Source organism: Pogonomyrmex barbatus, unplaced genomic scaffold, assembly GCF_055798465.1.
Source record: "Pogonomyrmex barbatus isolate J1 unplaced genomic scaffold, ASM5579846v1 scaffold2, whole genome shotgun sequence".
Lineage (NCBI taxonomy): Eukaryota > Metazoa > Arthropoda > Insecta > Hymenoptera > Formicidae > Pogonomyrmex > Pogonomyrmex barbatus.
Window position 1 is genome coordinate 14,327,310 of NW_028297116.1, and position 23,945 is coordinate 14,351,254.

General features: G+C 28.5%; 3 protein-coding genes and 1 long non-coding RNA gene across 10 annotated transcripts; 2 read left to right on the top strand and 2 right to left on the bottom strand.

The window, feature by feature from the left end:
- The first annotated feature begins 29 nt into the window (after nt 1–29).
- Nucleotides 30–6,857, top strand: Sec23 (transport protein Sec23). The gene is made up of 11 exons (XM_011641095.3): nt 30–190; nt 367–649; nt 1,861–1,947; nt 2,170–2,416; nt 2,501–2,750; nt 2,818–3,468; nt 3,869–4,022; nt 5,071–5,222; nt 5,404–5,578; nt 5,709–5,930; nt 6,567–6,857. The coding sequence occupies exons 2-11, from the start codon at nt 371–373 to the stop codon at nt 6,654–6,656; spliced, it is 2,307 nt and encodes a 768-aa protein (XP_011639397.2). The 5' UTR covers nt 30–190; nt 367–370; the 3' UTR covers nt 6,657–6,857.
- Nucleotides 6,858–6,992: 135 nt separating this feature from the next.
- Nucleotides 6,993–7,376, bottom strand: LOC148936690 (uncharacterized). Its single transcript, XR_016139393.1, has 2 exons — nt 7,231–7,376; nt 6,993–7,139 (listed from the first exon to the last, which is right to left on the bottom strand). It is a non-coding gene; the product is annotated as an uncharacterized LOC148936690 (long non-coding RNA).
- Nucleotides 7,377–7,733: 357 nt separating this feature from the next.
- On the top strand, nt 7,734–12,200 carry LOC105428668 (solute carrier family 35 member H1). Of its 6 annotated transcripts, none has more exons than XM_089077495.1 (7): nt 7,734–8,499; nt 9,010–9,239; nt 9,426–9,637; nt 9,735–9,807; nt 9,886–10,138; nt 10,595–10,770; nt 10,997–12,200. In XM_089077495.1, the coding sequence occupies exons 2-7, from the start codon at nt 9,030–9,032 to the stop codon at nt 11,345–11,347; spliced, it is 1,275 nt and encodes a 424-aa protein (XP_088933621.1). In that variant the 5' UTR covers nt 7,734–8,499; nt 9,010–9,029; the 3' UTR covers nt 11,348–12,200. The 6 variants fall into 6 exon arrangements, with proteins under 6 accessions (XP_088933621.1, XP_088933622.1, XP_088933624.1 ...); XM_089077496.1 differs by having other exon boundaries at nt 9,026–9,239; XM_089077498.1 differs by having other exon boundaries at nt 7,734–8,086.
- Nucleotides 12,201–12,985: 785 nt separating this feature from the next.
- On the bottom strand, nt 12,986–23,550 carry Jarid2 (Jumonji, AT rich interactive domain 2). Of its 2 annotated transcripts, none has more exons than XM_011641093.3 (13): nt 23,323–23,550; nt 22,763–22,849; nt 22,355–22,524; nt 17,168–20,657; nt 16,847–17,072; nt 16,575–16,727; nt 16,269–16,467; nt 16,045–16,193; nt 14,887–15,193; nt 14,220–14,626; nt 14,026–14,124; nt 13,566–13,868; nt 12,986–13,433 (listed from the first exon to the last, which is right to left on the bottom strand). In XM_011641093.3, exons 2-13 carry the CDS (start codon nt 22,846–22,848, stop codon nt 13,344–13,346), a joined length of 5,679 nt encoding a protein of 1,892 aa, XP_011639395.2. In that variant the 5' UTR covers nt 22,849; nt 23,323–23,550; the 3' UTR covers nt 12,986–13,343. The 2 variants fall into 2 exon arrangements, with proteins under 2 accessions (XP_011639395.2, XP_088933615.1); XM_089077489.1 differs by lacking the exon at nt 23,323–23,550 and adding an exon at nt 23,012–23,179.
- Nucleotides 23,551–23,945: the final 395 nt, after the last annotated feature.

Below are 23,945 nucleotides of genomic sequence, written 5' to 3' on the forward strand. Positions count from 1 at the left end.
ATATATAAAATGCATTCAGCGCATGCGTTTAGTTTGGTTCAGTGGTTCAGTCTCTTGAGTGACGTGGCTTGAGTTCGAGTATGGTGTTAATGTTTAATAAAAATCTATCAATCTCATTAATAGTATTCCGAAGAAAATTATATTAATAAATATAGTGCTAATTAATTAACATTTTTGTTCAAAAATAATTGTAAGTGTTAATTTTATTTAAGTATGATTATAATTTCACTTTCATTACATCTTCTATTTTCAAATCATTATTTTATAAAAAAGAGATAATGTAGATAAATTATGTAGATACAAAAAAAAAAGTTAGTGTCAATTTATCAACAAATAAATAAATTATCTTTTTGATATATTTTATAGCATTATGACGACATATGAAGATTTTATTCAACAAAACGAAGATCGCGATGGTGTCCGTTTTACATGGAATGTATGGCCTTCATCACGTATTGATGCTACTAGACTAGTTGTCCCGTTGGGTACTTTGTATCAACCAATTAAGGAACGAGCAGATCTTCCACCGATTCAATATGATCCAGTTTTGTGTACAAGATCTACCTGCAGAGCTATTTTAAATCCATTATGTCAAGTAGACTATCGTGCAAAATTATGGGTCTGCAATTTTTGCTTTCAGAGAAATCCCGTAAGAAAACAAACTTATTTTTCTTTATTTGTATATACATAAATATGTTCACATACACACATGTATATGTACATATGCATGCATAGTTATATTTAATCAAATTTATTAAAAATGGAATATAAAGTATTTATTACAAATTTTGTTAGCAGAAAGGTTGAAGATTTAATATATACAAGATTTGGAATATGTAATGTTATTGATCACATATTAACAGAACAATATTAACAGAATTATATTAACAAAATTTATAAACAAAATTGATAGAAATTAAATTTTGATATTATATTTGATGTAAACTGATGACAGAACAGAAATTTTTTTTTCTTAGGGTTTGGTCTCTCCGGTTGGAGAGTGTCAGGTTTAACTTAACTTCAACCACCTTTGGGTTATATAACACATCCTCTTTCTCCCTTTTTTCTTGCTTTCCTGACTGATTTCACTTTCTCTTTTAATGCATGACACAAAAATTTATATGAAGACTATTCATTCAATGGCCCGCAAAGGACTCACAGAACAGAAATTGTATTTGTCAGGTTATATTAATAAGACAACAAAAAAAACAAACAGTAATACGACAAAACAAAAAATTAATGTAGATAATTTTACTTTGTCAATTTTAAAATAGATGTATAGGACCTTGAGACCATATTTAAGATAATTGAGTATAAGAATTCATTAAATATAAATATTACTCATAACTTCCAATCTTCAATAGATATAATAAATCTTATGCTTTAAACTAAATAATTTTTAGCAAAAAGCATTTTTTGAGCTACTTCAAATTAGAATTTCAACTTTAAGAATTGGCCAACCATCATATATATGTGTATGTGTGTATATGTGTGTGTGTGTTTATATATTTATATGTATTTTTATTTTATAATTAAAAGAAAATTAATTTTTGCTTTTTACCAAGTATATTTATTTTTATGAATATATGTCATATTTATAATCATAAATTTATAAATATATCCTATACACACGCATACGCACACACATACATAGACACACGCGCGCATGCGTATGCATACACATATATGTACATACACGTACGCATATACACATATGCACACTTACGAACTTGCATATTCATATATTCATACTTATATATGCATACACATGTAATTTATATAAAATGTATATATATATATAAAATATATAGTATATATATCATGTATATATAATATGTATATGTATCATTTTGTTTTTAGTTTCCACCGCAGTATGCTGCAATTTCAGAACAACATCAACCAGCAGAACTTATCCCAATGTTCTCAACTATCGAATATACAATAATGGTAATAAGTAATTAATTATAATTAAAGTAAAATACAAAGTTTTTAATTCTATAAAAATATATGAAAAATATATTATGAATAATGAAATATTTGTATATGCTGCAAAAATTCAAATATGATAAATTTTTATTTAATTACTTTGTTATGTTTAACATGCATAAAAAAAATTAAATTATATTAATAATAAATTTTATTAACTTCTGAATTTAATATTCTGTTTAGCGTGCTCAGTGTTTACCACCTATATTTCTATTTGTTGTGGATACTTGCCTGGATGATGAAGAATTAGGAGCACTTAAGGATTCATTACAAATGTCATTATCTTTGCTTCCATCTAATTCTCTTATTGGCCTTATCACATTTGGTAGAATGGTTCAAGTTCATGAATTGGGATGTGAGGGTTGCAGTAAAAGTTATGTTTTTCGTGGCACAAAAGATCTTCAACCAAAACAAGTTCAAGATATGTTAGGTAAAAGCTTAATTCTAAATTATTTATCCAAAGTTATTAATATATATATATATATATAAAATTGTTTAATTACACTTTATTTAGGTATAGGCAGACCTATTCCAGGACAAAATTCAAATCAACCAAGAGGACCTGGTACACAGTTATTGTCACCAGCTAATCGTTTCTTACAACCAGTACATAAATGCGATATGAGTCTGACAGATCTTTTGGGAGAGTTACAACGTGACCCTTGGCCTGTTGCACCAGGAAAACGCCCGTTACGATCTACAGGTGTAGCTTTGGCTGTTGCCACGGGTCTTTTGGAAGCTAGTTACGCGAATACAGGTGCTAGGTATTTAGACATTGTAATAAATATTATTAATATTTTAATTAATTGTATAATAGCTAATATTTTTAAGGATTATGTTATTTGTTGGTGGATCATGTTCTCAAGGACCTGGCCAAGTTGTAACTGACGATTTGCGGCAACCGATTAGATCACATCATGATATTCAAAAAGATAATGCTAAACATATGAAAAAAGCAACTAAGCATTATGATGCACTCGCATCACGTGCTGCAACTAATGGTCATATAATAGATATTTATTCTTGTGCTCTGGATCAAACTGGCTTATTGGAAATGCGACAATGTTGTAATTCTACTGGTGGTCATATGGTGATGGGAGATTCATTTAATTCTTCTTTATTCAAACAAACTTTTCAACGAGTATTTGCTAAAGATGCTAAGGGTGATTTAAAAATGGCATTCAATGCAACTTTAGAAGTAAAAACATCACGGGAAATTAAAGTTTCTGGTGCAATTGGACCTTGTGTATCATTAGGAGTAAAAGGATCTAGTGTTGGAGAACAAGAAGTAGGTTTAGGTGGTACCTGCCAATGGAAATTTTGTTCACTGACTCCATCTACAACAACAGCGTTATTCTTTGAAGTCGTTAATCAACATACAGCTCCAATTCCACAAGGTGGAAGAGGTTGTATTCAATTTATTACTCAATATCAACATAGCAGTGGACAAAGAAGAATTAGAGTTACCACTATTGCAAGAAAGTAATTTTTTTATTTTTTAATAATTAATATATGGGATTATAATAATTTATAGATTTTTATATATTATACTAAACTGCTAATACTTTTATATTGAAGCCATATTGTCATATTTAATATTACATATTAAATATTAAATATATATAATATTTAATATTAAAAATTATATAGGATATAATAATTCAAATCATTCAAATTATATAAGTTTAATATTTTGTCATATAGCATTTCATTGCATCTTAGTATATTTATATATATTAGATTTTATGCTTACAATAAATATATTATTAATGGATTTTACTTTATATCATCATATCTCATCGTACAAATTCACTAGATATTAGTGGTTTGATATAATATAGAGGTTTGCTTTTGAGCACTTCTAAAATATTTTGATTTACAGTTGGGCAGATGCATCATCATCATTGCATCATATAAGTGCTGGATTTGACCAAGAAGCAGCAGCTGTTCTTATGTCACGTTTAGCTGTATTTAGAGCAGAAAGTGATGATGGTCTAGATGTTTTAAGATGGGTTGATCGTATGCTGATTAGACTTGTTAGTTAATTTTTCTTAACAAAAATAGTACAAAATTAAAATAAAGTCTAAATGATATAGGATGTATGTGTTGCATACATATATATTGGTTTATATTAAGTATTACAAATTGTTTTTTGGGAATTTATTAGAGATAATAAAATTTTCTCTGAGCTTTTAGGATTCATTAGCACTTTTTATAATATATATGATACTGCTGCTAAATTTACAGATAAATGGAAAGAAAGATATCCATTTTCTTTTTATACAAAATATATTTTTGAATATATTAATCAACACAATTTTTAATTCTTTACAAAAAAAGTTATTATAAAATTACTTAGAAATTTTATTAAATTAGAAGTTTAATTTTATATTTTATTCTGAAATATTTAAATATTTAATATAAAATATTTTGTAAAATGTTTATTTTATATACAGTAACTTGATATTTTTATGAATAGAATGAGATAAATTCATTTATGTAAAGAAAATACATACTTAATTTTTAAAAATAATATGTAATTTCATATTGTAAAATGCATATTTTTTAAAGCAACTATATTTTTTCGGGATTTATCTTATTATTTTATTTACAAAAATATTTAAATAAGATTATCAGAAAATGAATTTATAAAATATTAAAAATTAAATTATAAAGTTAAATTAAATTATATTAAATGTTAAAATATAAATAAAATATAAAATAATTAGTAAACTAACAATTTCTAAGTATAATTTCATAATAATTTTCATAGAGGATTAAAAACTGCATCAATTAATGCATCCAACAAGTACAAGATTTAAAAAAAATGACTAATTTCCTTTTTGTTTTCTTACAAATTTGACAATGATGCATCATAAATCACTTAAAAAGTTCCAATAAGTCTTAAAAAAATTATAATTTTACTATTATTTCTAATAGATTCTGAGAAAATAGTTTGTAATATTTCATATAGTCCATATTTTCATATAGTCCATATACGTATGTACAGATGCGCGAGCGAAGATATGCGTTTATGTATGTATACTTCATTTTTTTTTTAAGTGTAAAATCTTATTTTTACAGTGTCAAAAATTTGGAGAGTATACAAAAGATGATCCAAATAGTTTCAGATTGGCACAAAATTTTTCTATGTATCCACAATTTATGTATCATTTACGCAGATCGCAGTTCTTACAAGTATTCAATAATTCACCAGATGAAACTAGCTTTTATAGGTAAGCTTATTTATTTATGTTATAAAATTTATGTTATATAATTCTTTTATCAAATATATATGATATTGATATTTGAAATTTTGTTAATAAGTTTGGAATTTTATATATTGTCACATAAAAATATATACATATATATATATATATATATATATAGTATGTATTCTATCTCAATATTTTTCAGACATATGCTTATGCGTGAAAATGTAGCGGATTCTTTAGTTATGGTTCAACCAGTCTTATATAGTTATGGATTTAATGGTCCTCCAGAAGCTGTATTGTTAGATACTTCATCTATTCAACCTGACAGAATTCTGTTGATGGATACGTTCTTCCAAATACTTATATTTCATGGGGAGGTAAATGAAATAAACTAATGAATTAACAAAATTTCTTTACAAAAATCGGTGACCTAAAGCCCGGAAGCTTATATATAAAATTATAAAATAATGAAATATTTTTATTATTTTAAAATTAATATTTTTATAGACTATCGCACAGTGGCGGCAACTGAAATATCAAGACTTACCAGAATACGAAAATTTTCGACAATTACTAGCAGCACCCGTTGATGATGCTGCTGAGACATTAGCTGTTAGATTTCCTGCGCCTCGATATATTGATACGGAACAAGGTGGTTCTCAAGCTAGATTTTTATTAAGTAAAGTCAATCCAAGCCAGACTCATAATAATATGTATGCTTATGGTGCGGTAAGTGAACATACTTATTTAATATTTTAATGCTAAAGTGCATATTATTTTCTATTAATCTAAAGCTGTCGCAACATGTTCTATCAAATTTCTAATACTTTCTAGCATAATTCTTTAAAGATAAAATTTTGTTAAAATAAAACGAAGTACATGGATTAAAATTATATGACAAAAAATTGTGCGTGTCAGAATTCATATCACCATACTAATAATTCATTTTTTTCATATGAAAGTATTTATTCTAGTCATTTTATGTTATTTTTTTTTATTTTACTATTACTTGCTGCTTTGTAAAGTGAAACTTTATTGTAAAGCTTGATTGTGATTGATTTCTGTCATTTGATAATACTTTGTTTACATTGAGTTAAAAAACCCAAAGATCATATATAATTTTTATTACTAATATATCGTAAATCCAGATAATGAACTTTTAATTTGATGATCAAAGAAATGAAAACAAATATATTAATAACAATTTCATTTCATTTTCTTGATAGCAACAAAAAATTTAAAGAAATCAATGCGATAAGTTAAAAAGACCTGAAAACTATAGCAGAGTTAAGAGCAGACAATTATGAAAATAAATATATTTCTATAATAGACTAATAAATATGTTGTTTGATTTGTTTTATTTAGGAGAGTGGTGCCCCTGTTTTGACGGACGATGTCAGCTTACAAGTATTTATGGAACATTTGAAGAAATTAGCTGTATCATCTACAGCATAAATTAATATGAATGTTATATAAATTTATTAAGAAATATATAAGATATATAAGCTACAAGATGTATTATGGTAAATATCATTTTATAATTTGTATTTAATAGAAATACATATAGATATATGTTAACGTTATTATAAATTATTTAGAAAAATGAAATCAGCGAATAAAATTAAATGTATTTAGGAATAAATTTGATCACCAAAATTTTGTAAATATTCTCATGATGAGCTTTTGTGAATCATTTTAATTTAATTATCCCAATGATTGTGCATACAACATTAATTATAATATATCGTATTTTATTGTATTTATGTTTCTTGATAACATATTTTATTCACATCACAGATTACATCGCGAAAAAATTGTGTGTCATTTGTCTCGCTGGCGACATTTTTTTAAATCAGTAATCTTTAAATTAGCATTAGCAGAATTGCAAAATTCTTTTAAACTATGTATTAAAATGAAAAAGGAAGTAGTAAACTTTTGCTAAAAACACAAATAAAGATATTTAATATTAATTGCTTGTCACATAGAGAATCATTAACTATCTATTATTATTATTATTACATCTACTTACTGAGATTTCATAGTTATATGCACATATATGAGACAATCACCCTCTATAACATGTACGAACAATTTTATGTCATTGCAAGCAAGATTACAGATTTAAAAAAGCCTTAGGCCTGTTCTTTTTGGCCGAATTGGCTGCACTAGTTCATAGTTTATCTTTCTTTCTTACACTGAAAGAAGAAAGATAAACTCTGAACTAGTGCAGCCAGTTCAACTAAAAAGAACAGATATCCCTTGTATCCACGATGCTAGAAATCGGTTCGAGATCTCGGATGGAAAAAGAATTGACCAATCACGTTGATTAATTGATCGAATTATTCAAACGCAATTCGTCAATTCTCTTCCCGTCCGAGATCTCAGGTCGATGCGTATTCTCGTCGTATCTTTTTCGTCGAGCGAACGAGAGAGATACATATCTGATTATCTACACTTTTTTGTACTCAAAAAGGATTCGATTAATGAAATACAGATGCGTTCAGAAATTACACCTGAGTGCATCCACATATTATTCGATTAGCAATAGAGATAAAATGATACATCCTGTATTTCTAAACTCTACTTAATGTACGTGTTAGATGATCGTATAATGTAGGTGTATAAATATATTGGATTTGCGCGAGCGTGATACGTAGTGTGATGCGTGGAGTAGTATGCGTGGGTGTGTGTTACGTATGTATACGTGAACAGAGAGAGAAGAAAGATAAGCATATTTGCTTTATATTAACGATCCGATAGATACTTTACGTCCACGTGGGCAATCGCAGCGGAATTGCATGACAAAAATGAAGATTTTTGTCAAAGTGGAGTGAGTTCTAAGGTGCTTTTCAGCAACAAACATAAATCGACGAGAGTCTTATCAGGTTATATCACTATTTGTCCTTGTTTAGTATGCGATAAACAACAAGAACACTAGATGATGTAACTATCTTCTGTCGACTTGTGTCTGGTTGAAGTAACCTCTGTTAATCTCTGTGTTGTATTGGCAATTGAATTTTAGGTTATGTGTTTATCCAACACGACATTCTCTCATGCTGTTTAATTCTAAAGTCAAGATATCCAATAGTTTTAATAATAATTTTCCATGTTTTTATAGTTTTTTCAATTTCTTTTAGAATTTCTATTTTTCTAGGATAATGAAAATAGTGATTGTAGTAATGTTATTATAAGTAGCATATAAACGTTTCTTGAGTCTTGACTTGAACGATTGATATAGGAATTCTCGGAATGTAATGATTTATTAATGATTTCTTTATGTTCGGAGTTTCATAACAAGGTAGTATGTTCCTTAATTTTGTATATATTGTGATATATATTATAAAAACTGATGAATCAAATTAAAATTTTAAAAATATATTCTTCAAGAGATCTTTCAGACAAAATAAGAAAAAAAAACCGATTTTTTAACCTGTCACTTTAGTATCTCTCTTTAAAACATTTTTATAAGAACTAATTATAAATATTGGTTATAATCTTTTTAAAAAGAGTTTATTATAATTATTATTATAAGTTTGTAATCTTACGAATAAAATAATAGAAAAAAATGTATGATCTTAAAAACTATTACAATTTATGTATATTTTGTGTAGAACATATTTGTTTTTTATTTGATTAAAATATAATTTAAATATATAGATATTTTTTTGTTATATTGACAATGTAATGTAACATTATTGATAATGTAAAATAAAATGAGATGCCATAAACTTTTTCGTTTTGCTTTTTTACTTCTTTTTTTATGTATAAATAATTTGGAAGCATTAATCATTCATTCTAATTTTTTCAGAATTTTTTTATTATAGGAATATGACACGTTCACATGTAAAGTATCAAATTGCTAGAAATGATATAGATACACCTGAATACGTGTCACAAAATATTCCAGATTTTCATAATGTGACAAATCCAGAATCTACATTTTGGAGAAGAGCATTTCATATATTTTTATTGATCTCTGCTTATTTTATTTTGTCGATAGGCCTTACATTTTATAATCCATGGCTTTATAATACATATGTAAGTAGTTAAACATAAATCAAATTGAGAAAACTTTTACCTATTATTCTGGTTGCATTGCAAAGAAAATAGAATCTCTGACAGAGATAAGCTGAATTTTATTGAAATAAAATAAATATATTGTTTAGACATACAAATATAAATTTAAATATAAAATGATTAATAAAACAATTATAATACTTTTAGGGTTTTAATTTTCCACTTGGAGTGGTCGTTTGCCATTTGATTATAAAATTTGCACTATCTGCATTAATAAGATGTATTAGAAAATGTTACAATGGTAAACGGATAAATCTTCCATGGCAAAATATAATTTATTCGATAATGGTGCCTGGTATAGCTAGTGGCGTTGATATTGGTTTATCAAATTGGGCACTTTCACTAATTTCAATATCTTTGTAAGTATAAATAATCTAAGAATAGTAAAAATTAAAGAGAATATAAGCAATTTATTATCTATAATTATATATATATATATATAATATTTCTTCCTAGAGTCACTATGACTAAATCAACTACCATTATATTTATTCTTGGATTTTCTCTGTTATTTAAATTAGAGAAAAAGGTAATACTAATTTTCAATTAAAAAGTTATGATATCAAATTTTCGTATATTTTAACAAGTAAACAATCATTTATTCTAGTCATGGTCTCTAGTAGGGATAGTGGTGATGATAGCAGGGGGATTAGCAATGTTTACTTATAAATCTACCCAATTTGGCATTCTTGGATTTATATTATGCCTCTTAGCATCACTTGCAAGTGGTATTCGGTGGACTATGACACAACTTATTATGCAAAGATCCAAACTCGGTCTCCATGATCCGATAGACATGATGTATTATATGCAACCTTGGATGCTATTACCAGCGATATCAGTAACTTTGTGGTTTGAAGGTTATTTATATTTTCATTAAAAATAAAAGTGTCCTTTTTAAATAATTAGTTTAGTCATACAACATTGTGTATGTATCGCTTGTGCAGGTGACATTATATGTGCATATGTGCAACCTCTGTGAAGTTGGCACTTCCAAAAGTCGGGACCTATGCCATAATTAAGTGCTAATTTCCTGCGAATTGAGTGGGAGCAATAAATTAGCACTAAATTAGCACATAGGTCCGAATTTTTTTTTAATAGTAGCAGAGATGACAGTTTCACAGAGATATGTGCGTACATTCGGGCGGACAAGCGGGCGCGTGTGTGTATGTATATACAAGTGTGTATGCGTGCGTGCTTATATATTATATAATTAATAAATATAATTATGTTATAAATAAGATTTATATTCTATAAAATAAATAATAATTATATTATAAATATTAAAGATATATTAAAGACATTAATTTTTTAAGGTGGTATTATATATGATGGTATTAGAATCAATGATTGGAATAATATTAGTAACATCTTATTAACCACAAGTGCTATAATAGCAGGTGCCATTTTAGCATTTAGTATGGAAGTAATGGAATTCTTAGTTATTACTTATACTTCTAGTCTGACATTATCGATCTCAGGAATATTTAAGGTAAAATAGGATTAATTGATTTTATTACTTTTTTTACATTGTAATATATGTCAATTATTAAAAGAATGATATCAGATAAAATATAACACTAAATAACATTCTATATCTTTAATGGTTATTGAGTTATTATATATGTAAAAAAAGTTTTATAGATAACATTAAATACAGTTTCTGTTCAGCAAATTTTTTAATTTTATATTTTCAAGTATTTTTGATTTTTTTACAGGAAATATGTACATTAGCATTGGCCTTTGTGTTAAAAGGTGACCAAATGACTGGCCTTAACTTCATAGGATTATTAATGTGTCTTGGTGGTATAATACTTCATGTTGTTCAAAAGGTATTATTTAACAAAAAGAAAGTAGATGATAATCTGGAATTGCAATCAAAAGTGACAAGCAACAATGTTAAACATGAAGAGAACACTGATTTAAATATACCACTATTAACGGAAAAATCAACATCTTTAATGAATCTTCTTAATGCTGAATTTAGTTCAGATGAAGATGATGATTTTAAAGAGGGTGATAACTCAACCCAAATACTGTCAGATATTTTACAACGCAGAGAACAGTGACACATTATGAATCTTTAACGTTGATATGATTTGTATGTCGCTTTTCACTAAGAAGAACATTCCAAATAATATATCTATGATTTATAGTATTTTGTATTTTTCCATTTTTTTAATGAAATTTACCGTCAATAATTACTTCACAAATTTATAAAATTTGATATATCAAAAGAATGCATCATAAACTTTTTAACAATGTAAAAAATGTTGTCTTTCAAACATCTTTTCTTAAAATATTTATATGATCCAGGAAATTTAACGTATTATAAAAGTTTAATTAATATTGTAATATGTTTGCTGTAAAAAATTAAATGTAAAATTTTCTGAAATGTTTCTATATATTATCATATTAAAACATTACAAAGTATAAAACTGAAAGTATAGAATGAATTTTGTCGTGCATGGTATTGGGATAAAAAATGCTGCAAATGAAAGCTTATAAATTATTATTAATATTATTGTTGTCTTTAATTATTATTCAAAAATTGTATTATATGACATAAATTTGTTTGACTTATGTAAATAATTTTAAGACATCACAATAATGATCTAATACTTTTATACATATTTACATATACAACACAACATATACTTACTTACACACCACACACACACACACACACACACACACAGCAGACAGAGAGAGAGAGAGAGAGAGAGAGCGCGCCGGGGGGGATAATTTTTTTTATAATAAACGCACAAATTTAAGCGAAATGCACTAATTGAGGCACATTGTTAATATAAATATGACAAAAAAATTCATATATTTGTGAAGTATAAAGCGATAGTACAGAGATAGTATTTATACGTGTGTTACATTTAATATATTAACAGTAAAGCATCCATGTTTAAAAAATTTATAAAGTCAATTTTATTTTCATATCCTTCACATTAAGAATGGATTTTGTAACTTAATTAAAGTTTAATAAGTGTTTTACATACAAATATTATTTTTTAATAAATTTATACTCTCACTGTTTGTAAATAGTATTTTATAAATATTAAGTAAATGCAAATGCATTACTTCCAAAATTTACGAATAATCTCCTCTATTATGTTTACATTTCTCTATGAACTGCATCATTTTTAATAACATCAAATTTTAAAAAGAACTTTATGACTTCTGACAAGGAAGAATGGGCGATGGGTTTTGCGCGATTTGGGCTTAATTGGCAAGCAAATTTGCGATTAAAAATAGTTTTCATACGACCGATGATAAAGATGAACAAGAATGAACTTCTATTTTTCATCGCGACGGTACGTCGCTACCGTCAACGCGGAATTCTTAGCTGAGTATCCAAGAGCCTTAATACATATCAATTTAAAATTCGAAATAACAAATTGTGAATAGTATTGTTGTAAGTTATTTTGTAAAAAAATGTATGGACAATTTTATGAGTATGAAGAGTTTTAGTGTAAATATTTAAGAAGCTATAATTATTTAAGAAATCAACTTAATATCTTTAAAATATTTTTGAAACAAACTAATAAAAATCTTTTTAAAACTTTAAACATCAAATAGAGAAGAGTAATTAAGAAAATATACATCTTCTTAAATACTAAAAACCTATAATTTTTTAAATATTTTTTCACAAAATAATCTATAGAATAGATATTCCTCTCATCCTAAATGCTATCAAAACTTTGTAAATCATTTTTTATTTCTTAACAATAAATCAAATATACCAGATAATCAACAATGAAATTTACAAATGTTTTAATTAATTCTAAAGGCGAGCATCGCAAGATAATGTAATTTCACGTGGTATATAGCTATCTTAAAAAAATTAAAATGACGAATCACACATACATATAACCCATATAATAACATGTATTTTTTTTACAATTTCTCATTATACCATATTTGTCCTATTAGATACTAAATAAATAAAATTTTATACACATTTCTATTACAATAAGCGAGCATAATCATATTTTCTAGTTGTGCAATAATAGATTAATAAATAACTTTTATAAAGAAAATAAGACTTATCTTTCTTTATTGCTTATTTTGCTTTATTTGGTTAGCTTTTCTAGATTTGGCTTCAATCCTATATTCCAGTTTGTGAATCAATTCATCTAATTCATCCTGATAAACAAAAATTAAAATATTAAAATATTAAATTAAAATATTTTTACATGGCTTGTTTGTACACATACTATTCTATATATAATTTTACAAATAATGAGTGACTAATTAATTTCAAGATGTTATACGTACCTCATCATATGTATACATCAGAGTACAATATTTCAAAACCTGCTTTTTATGATTGATTAAATGCAATGCATGCGGCAAACAATAAACGCTGTCGTCTTGCGAATTATTTACTAAAGAGACAAATAAATTAGCTCTACAAGTCTCACATTCAAAGTCGCCATCATCTTCTTTCACTTTTTTTCCTCTTTTCCCTTTTCCATTATCTGGTAAAGGTAATCTTTTTTTATTGATGAGACCTATGTTTTCCAATTGTTTACGATAATCTAATTCCTTTTTACGAATCTTCATTACACTTGGCAATATCTGAAAAGTAATATCGTAGTGGTAATATCATGGTAAAAGAGAGCTAGTGATAATCTAATTAGTGTTAAATACTAAATAGTTTATATGTGACAATATGTGTCTTTTAACTTTTAATTTCTTTTAATCTAATAATTATAACATATAAATTTATTTTTACCTGTTTCAATATATCTATGTGAGATCTTGTATCATTAATAATATTAAATAATAATTTTTCGAATGAAAAGATAGAAGGTTCGCAACTGTCTTGTATGTCCTGAAAGCATATTATATATCAATAACACCAAGTAATAATAAAATAAAATCATTAATTTAAAATTTGATTTAAAATTTTATGTATTCCGCATATACCTTAAATACTTGTTCAGCAGTTTCTAACCAGGATGATTGTGCAAAATATACACTCTCAGATACTACATAACCAGTACATATGCTCGACGTGAACGCTTTCGGAAATACTATTATAAACTGCCCAGGCTCTTGTACAATCTGGCATAATGGCACGCCGTTGCTCACTAATAATTCTGGTGGAACCATAGCAGTGTCAGAAGGTAACCATATAGTTTTATTTTTACAATACTGTGGTACCATTTTCGAGAGCGCTTCCCGGAAATTGTTGTTATATTCATCAGGTATACCATACCAAATCTTTTTAGCTCCTGTATGTAGATATTCTATCCATGGTAGACCGTGTGGATCGCGATACCAACAACAAGCACTAAATAACATACCTACATGCAATGTCGGTACAGTGACACCTAAAAATTCAGAAGTTAATCACTTATATTAGAATATTATAAAATATACCTTTGTTAAGAATATAATATAAATATAATAATATAAAATATATCTTTGTTAAGAAAGAGGAATATAATCAAATAAGAAATCTTGAGTTATTATTTTTATTATTATTACTATTATTTATCTTATAATATATAATATATATAATATATAATATATAACGATATATATAATATATAACTAATTATAACGTTCTAATTATGATTAAAAAAATTACCCATTAGGGGACCCAAAGCTCTCAATACTGATCCAGCATTGTTAGTGAGAACTTTAAGATTCCAAGGATGTCTAGCAAATGGACTGTTTTTGGCAACGGAAAACCCAAACCCACGACCGCTTGAATCGATACTCGCTGCATGTACGCAGACATGACGTTTTCTCTCGGCGACATGTTTCCAAAATGCACTCTCTACTTCGTCGGCAGAAGCACCTTCAGCTTCGTTTCCTCGTTGATTTTCGCCAAACCACATACGTTGCGTGTTACGAGCGATTCGATAAAAAGCATTCAATGGCATATTTCTTCCCTTTGATATCATAAATGTATATATAATCTTATTAATATTTGGGCCATGATACTTTAGAAATTATTACTCTCTAAACATTATTTTTATTAGAATAAGAAATTCATAGTTTTTTTTAAATTATTTTAAAAACTTGCAACACTCATTGTAATTGCCAGAAACATAAATTTTATTTATGTAATTAGTACGATTTTGAACATGATACATTAAACAAAAAATAGAATTATGCTTAATTCTGATATCGCAAAAATATTCGGACACTTAACAAAATATAAATGTATATATTAACAAAATAATAATAATTTTAGTGCTTTGTTGCACAATTTTTTTTGTTTGATAACATGTTACATACGTTTGAGCATGTTAAAAATTATTTTTGTTAAATAATAATCTGATAATATGTTTTCCTTTAAGAGTCAACACAGTTGTTGGGGCATAATTATTGTAAAAACTTATTTATTTAAAAAAAGTAATTTCTTTGTAAATATGAATCGAACATTTCGGCCCATCTTTGAGCCATTTTCAGCAGAATAAAATTAAATATAATCAACGTTGAAAAATATAGAACGGTATACAGACGTAAAAAAAAATTATTGTTTATGTGTTAACAAAATTGATAAAAGCTTCCCTTGAAAAAATGGATACACCCATGATGCTATTATTCAAAATTTTATAAGATTTAGATAAATATCAGATTTATATAAAATTAAAGAATAAGAAATTTGTGCAAATTAAATTTCCAAAATATATCAATCTTTTCTATATTATAATAAAATATATAATAAAATATATAATAAAATATATAATATATCTATATTATAATAAAAATTATAATAGACGAATGTGTATCATACTTTTACAATGCATTCCTCGATTTCATCAGAACTGTCCTCTTCCTCTTCATCATCATTATCATTGGACGGCATCTCTTGCCTTTGCAAAGTTTTGCTTTCTTTTCTCATCCATTCCATCTCAACTTCATCAAATAATTTTTCACGTTCCTCTAAATAAATTATTTACAATTTGCAGCACATCGATTTTTATTCTAGCATTATAAAATTTATTATATAAAATATACCTGTAGATAACGTATCGTATGGCAATAAATATTTACAATAAATATCATCTAGTTTAGTAATACGGTCTTGTGCTGATTTTGGTATTTTCATGCCATCTGCTACTTTCTGCCATTTTTTCTTTTCAATAACTTCTTTTAACCCACCTAAACTTTGAACTGTTTGATACAAGTGAGGCAAATCAACTTCCATTCCACCAATCTAAAAAAATTAATGATCTTTATATTTTTTCAAATCTATTAAAAAATAAATAACAAAGAATAATCGATATGTTTGGTTTTTAAAAAATAAACAATAAGTAATTTTACCCATGGAGGTTGAGTCAAAGTAATACTCTGAGTTGCTAAATATTTTTTGATAGCCATCATTTCTTTTACGTTAGGACCCCATCTATGGAGCATGCGATGTACATATTGATTGTAAGCAGTAAATCTCATATCATCAGATACCTTGCATTCTGGCTAAAAATTAAAAAAAAAGAAAGAATTTTATAATATACAGTCAAGATAATATATATTATTTATTATTTACTAAATAATACGTGATGTATATATTATCTAATACTCTTTTATGCAGTTACTTTGAAGTTTTGTGGCGGTACAACTTTACATATCCCAAATTTTTCAGCGATTGACTTTATTTTATCTATATACTCCAACGGATCCTGAAAATCTTTCTCTGTAGGATAGAATGTTGGCGCCTCGATCACGCGAATTTCATCATTCGCAGTTTTCCCATTTGGAAATATTGTATTATTGCTTAAAGAGTATAGCTCTGATCCCTTTTGTTTGTATTTTACTTGTGTCCTAGAAAATTGTAATGATAAACATTGTTTAACGAAATACAGAATTCTACTTGTTACTTGAAAAAAAAAGGGAAAAAAAGGAACATTTAATAATACCTTTTTCCACTTTTTGTCGAATCTATAGAAGCTTTTCTTTCCCTCGATGACTTCGGTGACTTCAGTTTTTCTAAATTGTTCGCGCTCATACTAATATTTTGACGACTTAAACTTGATATTGAGACTTCACTTTTTGCTGGTGATGTCGGTTGCGTTTCTGCATTCGACATATTTGCTGTCGTAGTTGACACAGTTGTGACTGTTGATGTCGATGGTATTTGCTGTTCCATCGTGATCGCCATAGGATTGGGCAGGGTACGGGTTGTCGGTTGTACCGTTCCTATCGGTGGACAACGTGCCACGGTTAACGGTGGCTTGGTAACCAATTTAGCCCGAAGGAGTACCCTTTGATTAGAACCATTCGGTCCTTCGGTGCCGAGTTTAACAGCCACACCCTGTATCAACTGTTGACCTTGTACCAGATTCGGACCGCTTCTTGTAACGGTCTGTAATGGAATGTAAAATAGCTGTCCGTCATTATCATCATCATTCTCATTACTCATTTCAGTCTGAGTGGATATCTCAGTACTTTTTTGTTGATTTACATCACTTTCTTGATCTTGCGTAGTCTTGTCAAGATTTACTTGCACTGCTATAGAAGCGCTGCAATTTACATTGCTCCAGCTCGTCGTAAGCTTGTCGAGAGGTAATACTTGAACACTGGTTAAACTTGCAAAATTTTTAGGTAGCTCAAATTTGTTCATGTTTGGAATCGTATTCGCTATGTTCATCGACTCCTGTGTCTCCTGTTCTTTATTCGTGGACGTAACAGAATTGTTCGATGACTTTTCCTTGCTGTCTGACATTTCAAAATCATTCTTAAAATTCGATTTATTGGTTTCAACAATTGCTTTGGTTACTTTGGCTTCTTTGGACACTGCAGTTATCGTGGGCGTTATTGCAATCAAATGTTTAACATTGTCCTTACTTTTTCGTCTGAAGGGTGTACTAACAGGAACCTCGGTGTCACTTTCGAACGCATAAACGCTGCTTTCATTCTCTGGCGAAAACGCATTTGCATTCGTTACAGTCTTACGTTCTTTAACCTTAGGTAGAAAAGGCTTCCGCGGTTGAAATATTTTTTTCTCTGTCGGTGATTTTTTCTCTATAGAACTGTCTACTGAGTTTTGATCTGATTTGGACACAGTATCGCTAACATCATCAACTGGAAAAGTATCTTTACTTATCTTCTGAGTTTTATTCTTAATATTGATTGTAATATCTTTCATCTCGCTAATGATCTTATTTTTATTGGTAATTGTATTTTGCTGTTTTGCTTCAGTATTATACGTATCAGATGCTACTGGTACTATATTTTTATTGTATATCCCTGTGCGATCTTTCGAATTCATCTTATCTGATAATTTTGAAAGTGTAACGTTGACTGGACGTACTAGATGCTGAATTTTCGTCGAAATAGACAAATGCGAGACATCTGCTTTCAACTTTTCCGTAGAATCGTATTTAAAATTAGAAACATTTTCCATTTCCAATTTACTCTCTTCTTTGGCAAGTGAACTTTCATTCAACCACTTTTCTATCTGTTCGGTAGACATGTTCACTCGTTCTTTTCTTATATGCAGAGTTGACAATGGCATATGGTTGGAAGAAACCTCGTTCTCGTGATTACATTTGTTTTTCATTGATAAAAAAAATGCATTTTGCGTTTCAATTGCAGACAAATCTAATATTGACTTTTGATCCTGCACAGATACACTGCATTCGTCGTTTAGCGAATTTGGAGAACCAGCTTTGACCGGTGACGTTTCAACTTTACTTTCCAATGAAACGATATTTTGATTCGTTGTTTGCGATAGGTCCAATGTTTTGGACAAATTCAACTTTTCATCAGATTCTGTAATTAATAGATTAACATTGGCATGTGTCTGATATGAATTCAAAACCTTCGATATTGCCTTCTTAGTAAACCCACGAAAAGATTCCTCATCGTCCGATACTTTTGATAGATCCGCTTTCATATTTTGCACGTTGTCACGAGTTGTCTTACTATTTTTTATATTGCTAACATTTGAGATATGCCTTTCCTCCTCCTCGGTTTCTTTCTTCTTTTTTATTTTAGTAAGTAGCATTCCCAATGTTTCCTCTTCGGATTCCGCCTTTTCATTTTGATCATTTTTAAGGCTTTTCTCATTTGATTCGTTAGTTTTCTCTGATAATGTTTTAGATACATTTTGCTCGCGTTTACGTTTCATCACAAATTTTTCTTTAGCTAATTTCGCACAACTTTGAACTTGAGTTCTTAATTTGCTATTTGTGTTATTTTGTATTTCTGTCGATACATTTATATTTTTGGAGGATGATCTGAGACTCCTACTAATTGGTTTGTCAATTTTTCCAAGACTTTGTCTGGTAATGGGTCTTGTATTATTTGTTTCCATTGAACTCTCAGATTCTTCATCGCTATCCTCTTCACAATATCTCTGTATTCTCATTAAACGTTTACTCTTTAAAATCAATTTGTTATTTTTGCTTTTATCCAATCGTTTATTAGCGCTACTGTTAAAAGAGGTGACTTTAGAATCCCTAGTTTTAGTACTAGTAATAGTTTTAGTACTAGTCTGTTTTACTTTGGCTTTAAGCTCATTCTCCGTTTGCGCTATTCTACGAGCATTTGGCAGTTCAGGAAAACTTTCGACTGAAGCGTTATCGTCATTCTCTAAATCTGGGCTCACTAATTTTCTTCCCAGAATCTCCATATACACAGCAGCTGCTTCTTTCGTTTTTCTGGTGGGTCTTCTAGAAAGATTTTGCGAAGAGACTGTGCCACTGGACGATCTTGTAACTCTCTTCATTTCTGATTTACTTCTAGTACAAATCTTTTTTGGAATGCCTTTTTGTATGTTGCGTTTTATCTGCGATGTTGACTTCTCCACAGATAATTCTTTCTTTTCATCGTCTTGACCGTCATTGTCTTCTTCAGATGATACATCCGTATTTAATATATCACTACTTTTTAATTTTACTTTCTTTTTTGATTTAGGTAGTGCAACTTTCATTTTTGATAAGGGTTTCTTAGTTTTATCCAGCAGCACACCGCTTCTCAAACCATGTCTCTTTGTTGTAATTCTAGATAAGAATTTTTGCGGTGCCAACTGAAGACCACTCTTCAACATAGATCTCTCTGTACATGATCTTGTTCTCATAACGCATGTGGTTTTAAATTTATTTTTAATTCTTTGCTTAGCAAGGCGTTGTTCCTGGTATTTCTTTTTAAGAGCTTGGACTGTAGACGTCGCTGTCTTAAGCTTGGTAATACTTTTGTGTAACGTACTGGGTATTTTTTTCTTATTCGAAATAATAGGTTTTACTTTTGTCATATGTTTCTGGCTATACATATTTTCTTGCTTTTGAATTTCTACAGAAGCAGAAAAGGTTTTCTCGATAGAAGTTCGAACAGGCTTAAATTCCTGTTTCTCTTTCTTGTTGCCAATATTAAAGAAATTTAAATTAGGCGGTAAAATAGATGTACCTAGATTTGGAAAAAAAGTATGTCATTTAAAAAAATCTAAATTACAATTAAGAATATTATAATCATATAAATAAATAAATAAATAAAAGTGTGTACATATATACGAATGCGCGCACACAAACACGCACACATACAAGATATCCCAGTTTAATTGAAAGAGTAAAATATCTTAAAATCAAAGTGATTTTAAAAGATGATTTAGACAAATTTTAAGCTTTCGAAGGAGTCGCATAATTATGATTAATTATTGATTTATTTGTAAATAAAGCTTAATGTATTATAAATATTTTTTATATCAATTGATTTGTCTCATTATTCTATTAAAAGTATTAAGATAAAGTTATAAAAAAATGAATAATTCACGAGATATTTCATAGTTTATTCTGATATATCTCGTAAACTATTCATTTTCTGATAACCCGTTCTTAACTTTTAAGTATAAAATAATGAGACAAGTCAATTAGTAGAGAAGATACATAGAACTGGTAAAAATTCCATTAGAAACAGATAAACCGTATATTCTATCTGTTTCTGACTATGCGTTTCTTTCCCTACAATTACGAATAGAAACAGATGAAAAGTATTACAGTACCTATAGGACTGTGCAAAGATGGTAGATAAAACTAACTGCGTCTAACTGATTTCTAATCGAACGGAACTTATCTGAATCTATGCACAGATGTAATTACAAATCTTATCAGTTTCTATAGCAGCCAGTTTTAAATATTTATTCGCATTTAATTCTAGAACCAGACAGGATATCTATCTACATTTGTTCATAACGTGATTTATTTTCTCTATTCTTTTTTTACTGCAATAACAGAAATGCGTTCTGTTTCTTACTGCAAATATCACACATACACACACACACACACACACACACACACACACACACACACACACACACACACACACACACACACACACACACACACACACACACCACATTCTAATAGTTTTTAACGGAAGAAGCAAATAGAATATCAATCTGTGTTTATGTGCAATTGTAATTTATCCTCTATTCATTTTTAACTGCAAATCCGTTCACATATTCTATTTGTTTCTTACAACAAATATTAATATATATTCTTCCAATTCCTTATAAAAGAAATAGATAGATAGATACCGTTTTGCTCTTACAAAAGTTTATAAATACTGATATGCCGACAGATTAAACTGATCCATTAAATACAATCGTTGACACATTAGACGTCATTACATTTTCTATCTGTATTTGCAGATATAATAGTATTGCTTACAGAAACAGATAGGAATTGAATTTTCTCTTCAAGTTCTTTTGCAGTTACAGCGGATAGGATTCCGTTAAAAACGTGTGTGTGTGTGTGTATGTGTGTGTGTGTGTATGTGTGTGTTGTGCGCGCGCGTGCGTGCGTGCCTGCGTGCGTGCGCCGTGCACACACATACAAATTATTATTAGTTCCTTTAGTAACTAATATTAAATTTCTCAATCAAATAGATTATATCATATAGATTCTCAAAATATTTTCTAGGTATCTAAATAATCCATTTTGTATTTTTTATTAAGAGATAAATTTTATGTAACTAAAACCTCATATCTACATCTTCAGAATCTTTAATATGCATAATCTTTCAATAATATAAAAACATTTTTTGCCTTGCTAGCTAAGAATTAATTTATATAAAAATAATATTATCATTTTAAATAAAGAATTAACCTCTGAAGCATAAAAATGTTAGAAAGTCCTCGGTATTTGGACGTTTGTGAGTTATTAATTCTGTGATCATGGCAGGTTTCACTTTCTCTTTGTCCTTGATAAGTGTAGATGATGTATTAAATACTGTAGTTGCACCTTGAGCAAACTTTCTCTGTGCATGAACTTTAGTCCTAAAGTAGGTAATTACAAACTTATTATTGACCACTTTTTTAAATATGATACAAATGCAATATAATTAAGCCCATGTATTATTTTATATTTTACATACTTTTCTAAACATATATATGAGAAATAACTCCTAAGCAATACACACACTGATTGACTAACTATTAGTCAACAAATGACCAATATTGGCCAATCAAGAATGTCATTCAGGAAAATTTTCGTAATATATATAAATAAAGTTACCTTTTCGGAGATTCTGAGAGTGGCTCCATAAGATCGACTAAATCGCCTTGCTTTCTCTTCCTCTTATTGTTGCGATTTAAAACCATTCTGGAACAATAGATTTGTTTTTTTTGTTTGTATCATACTGCATTTATACTATTTTTTTTTTTCTAAACTTGAAATATATATTTATTTGATTTTAAATACAAATGTACACTAGCTGTAGAAAAACAGACTTAATACTTGACAAAAATTAAAATATGTGATTACAAGAATGCGTATTTCTAACTATTCCATGGAATATATAAAGTACATTATGCACTAAATATATCTCTTGCAAAATCGACTCCCACTTATAAGTTTCAATAGAACATATTCGAATCGATTAAACTATTGGGGAACCATTGCACTGATTTGTTGCAAAAAAATTTATACTGAGCAATTCGATCCAAGACAAATCGATCGTGGAGAATTGATGCCAATCACGTAGCGATTTGGGTCTTGGACAGGAGTTTCACGAAAATCATACGTTTCACTCAGAAAAATGCATTACTTTAGTTTTTCATCTTTCTAATGATTACCTGAGATAAAATTAATTGTTACAATTTCTCGAATGCTTCCGATACGGATACATCTAATCCTCCCGTAGACTTCCTTCTCCTATTCTTATTATTTGTGTATATTCGATACTCCTCCAATACTCCAATCCAGTAAAATGGTCAGTATGTACTATATGATGTTTGAAATAAATCTTTCTCATATCCTGCATTGAAAACAGCGCTCCAAGTAGACATGTACTATACTACTAATATTGAGTCTGTTTTTTTTTTTTTAACTAAACTGGCTGCACTAGTTCAGAGTTTATCTTTCTTCTTCCAGTGTAAGAAAGAAAGATAAACTGTGAACTAGTACAATTAGTTCAGCCAAAAAGAACAGGCCTATTGTTTGTGTTCGATATTCACTATCAGTATTGAAAATGTATAGTTTGTGTCACATATATTATAGCTTTCCAGTTCTTACAGCAAATATCAGAACGCAGCTATTATACTACGTTTACACGGCCACTGTTAATTCGTAATTTTTACCTCCACTCCACTTCAATGAAAAGCAGCGTTGAAACGCTATCGTTTATCGCCTCCTTCCTTTTCATGGAGCGAAGAAAAACTAGCGTTTTATCCCCTCCACCTCAATGCAAAGCAGCGTA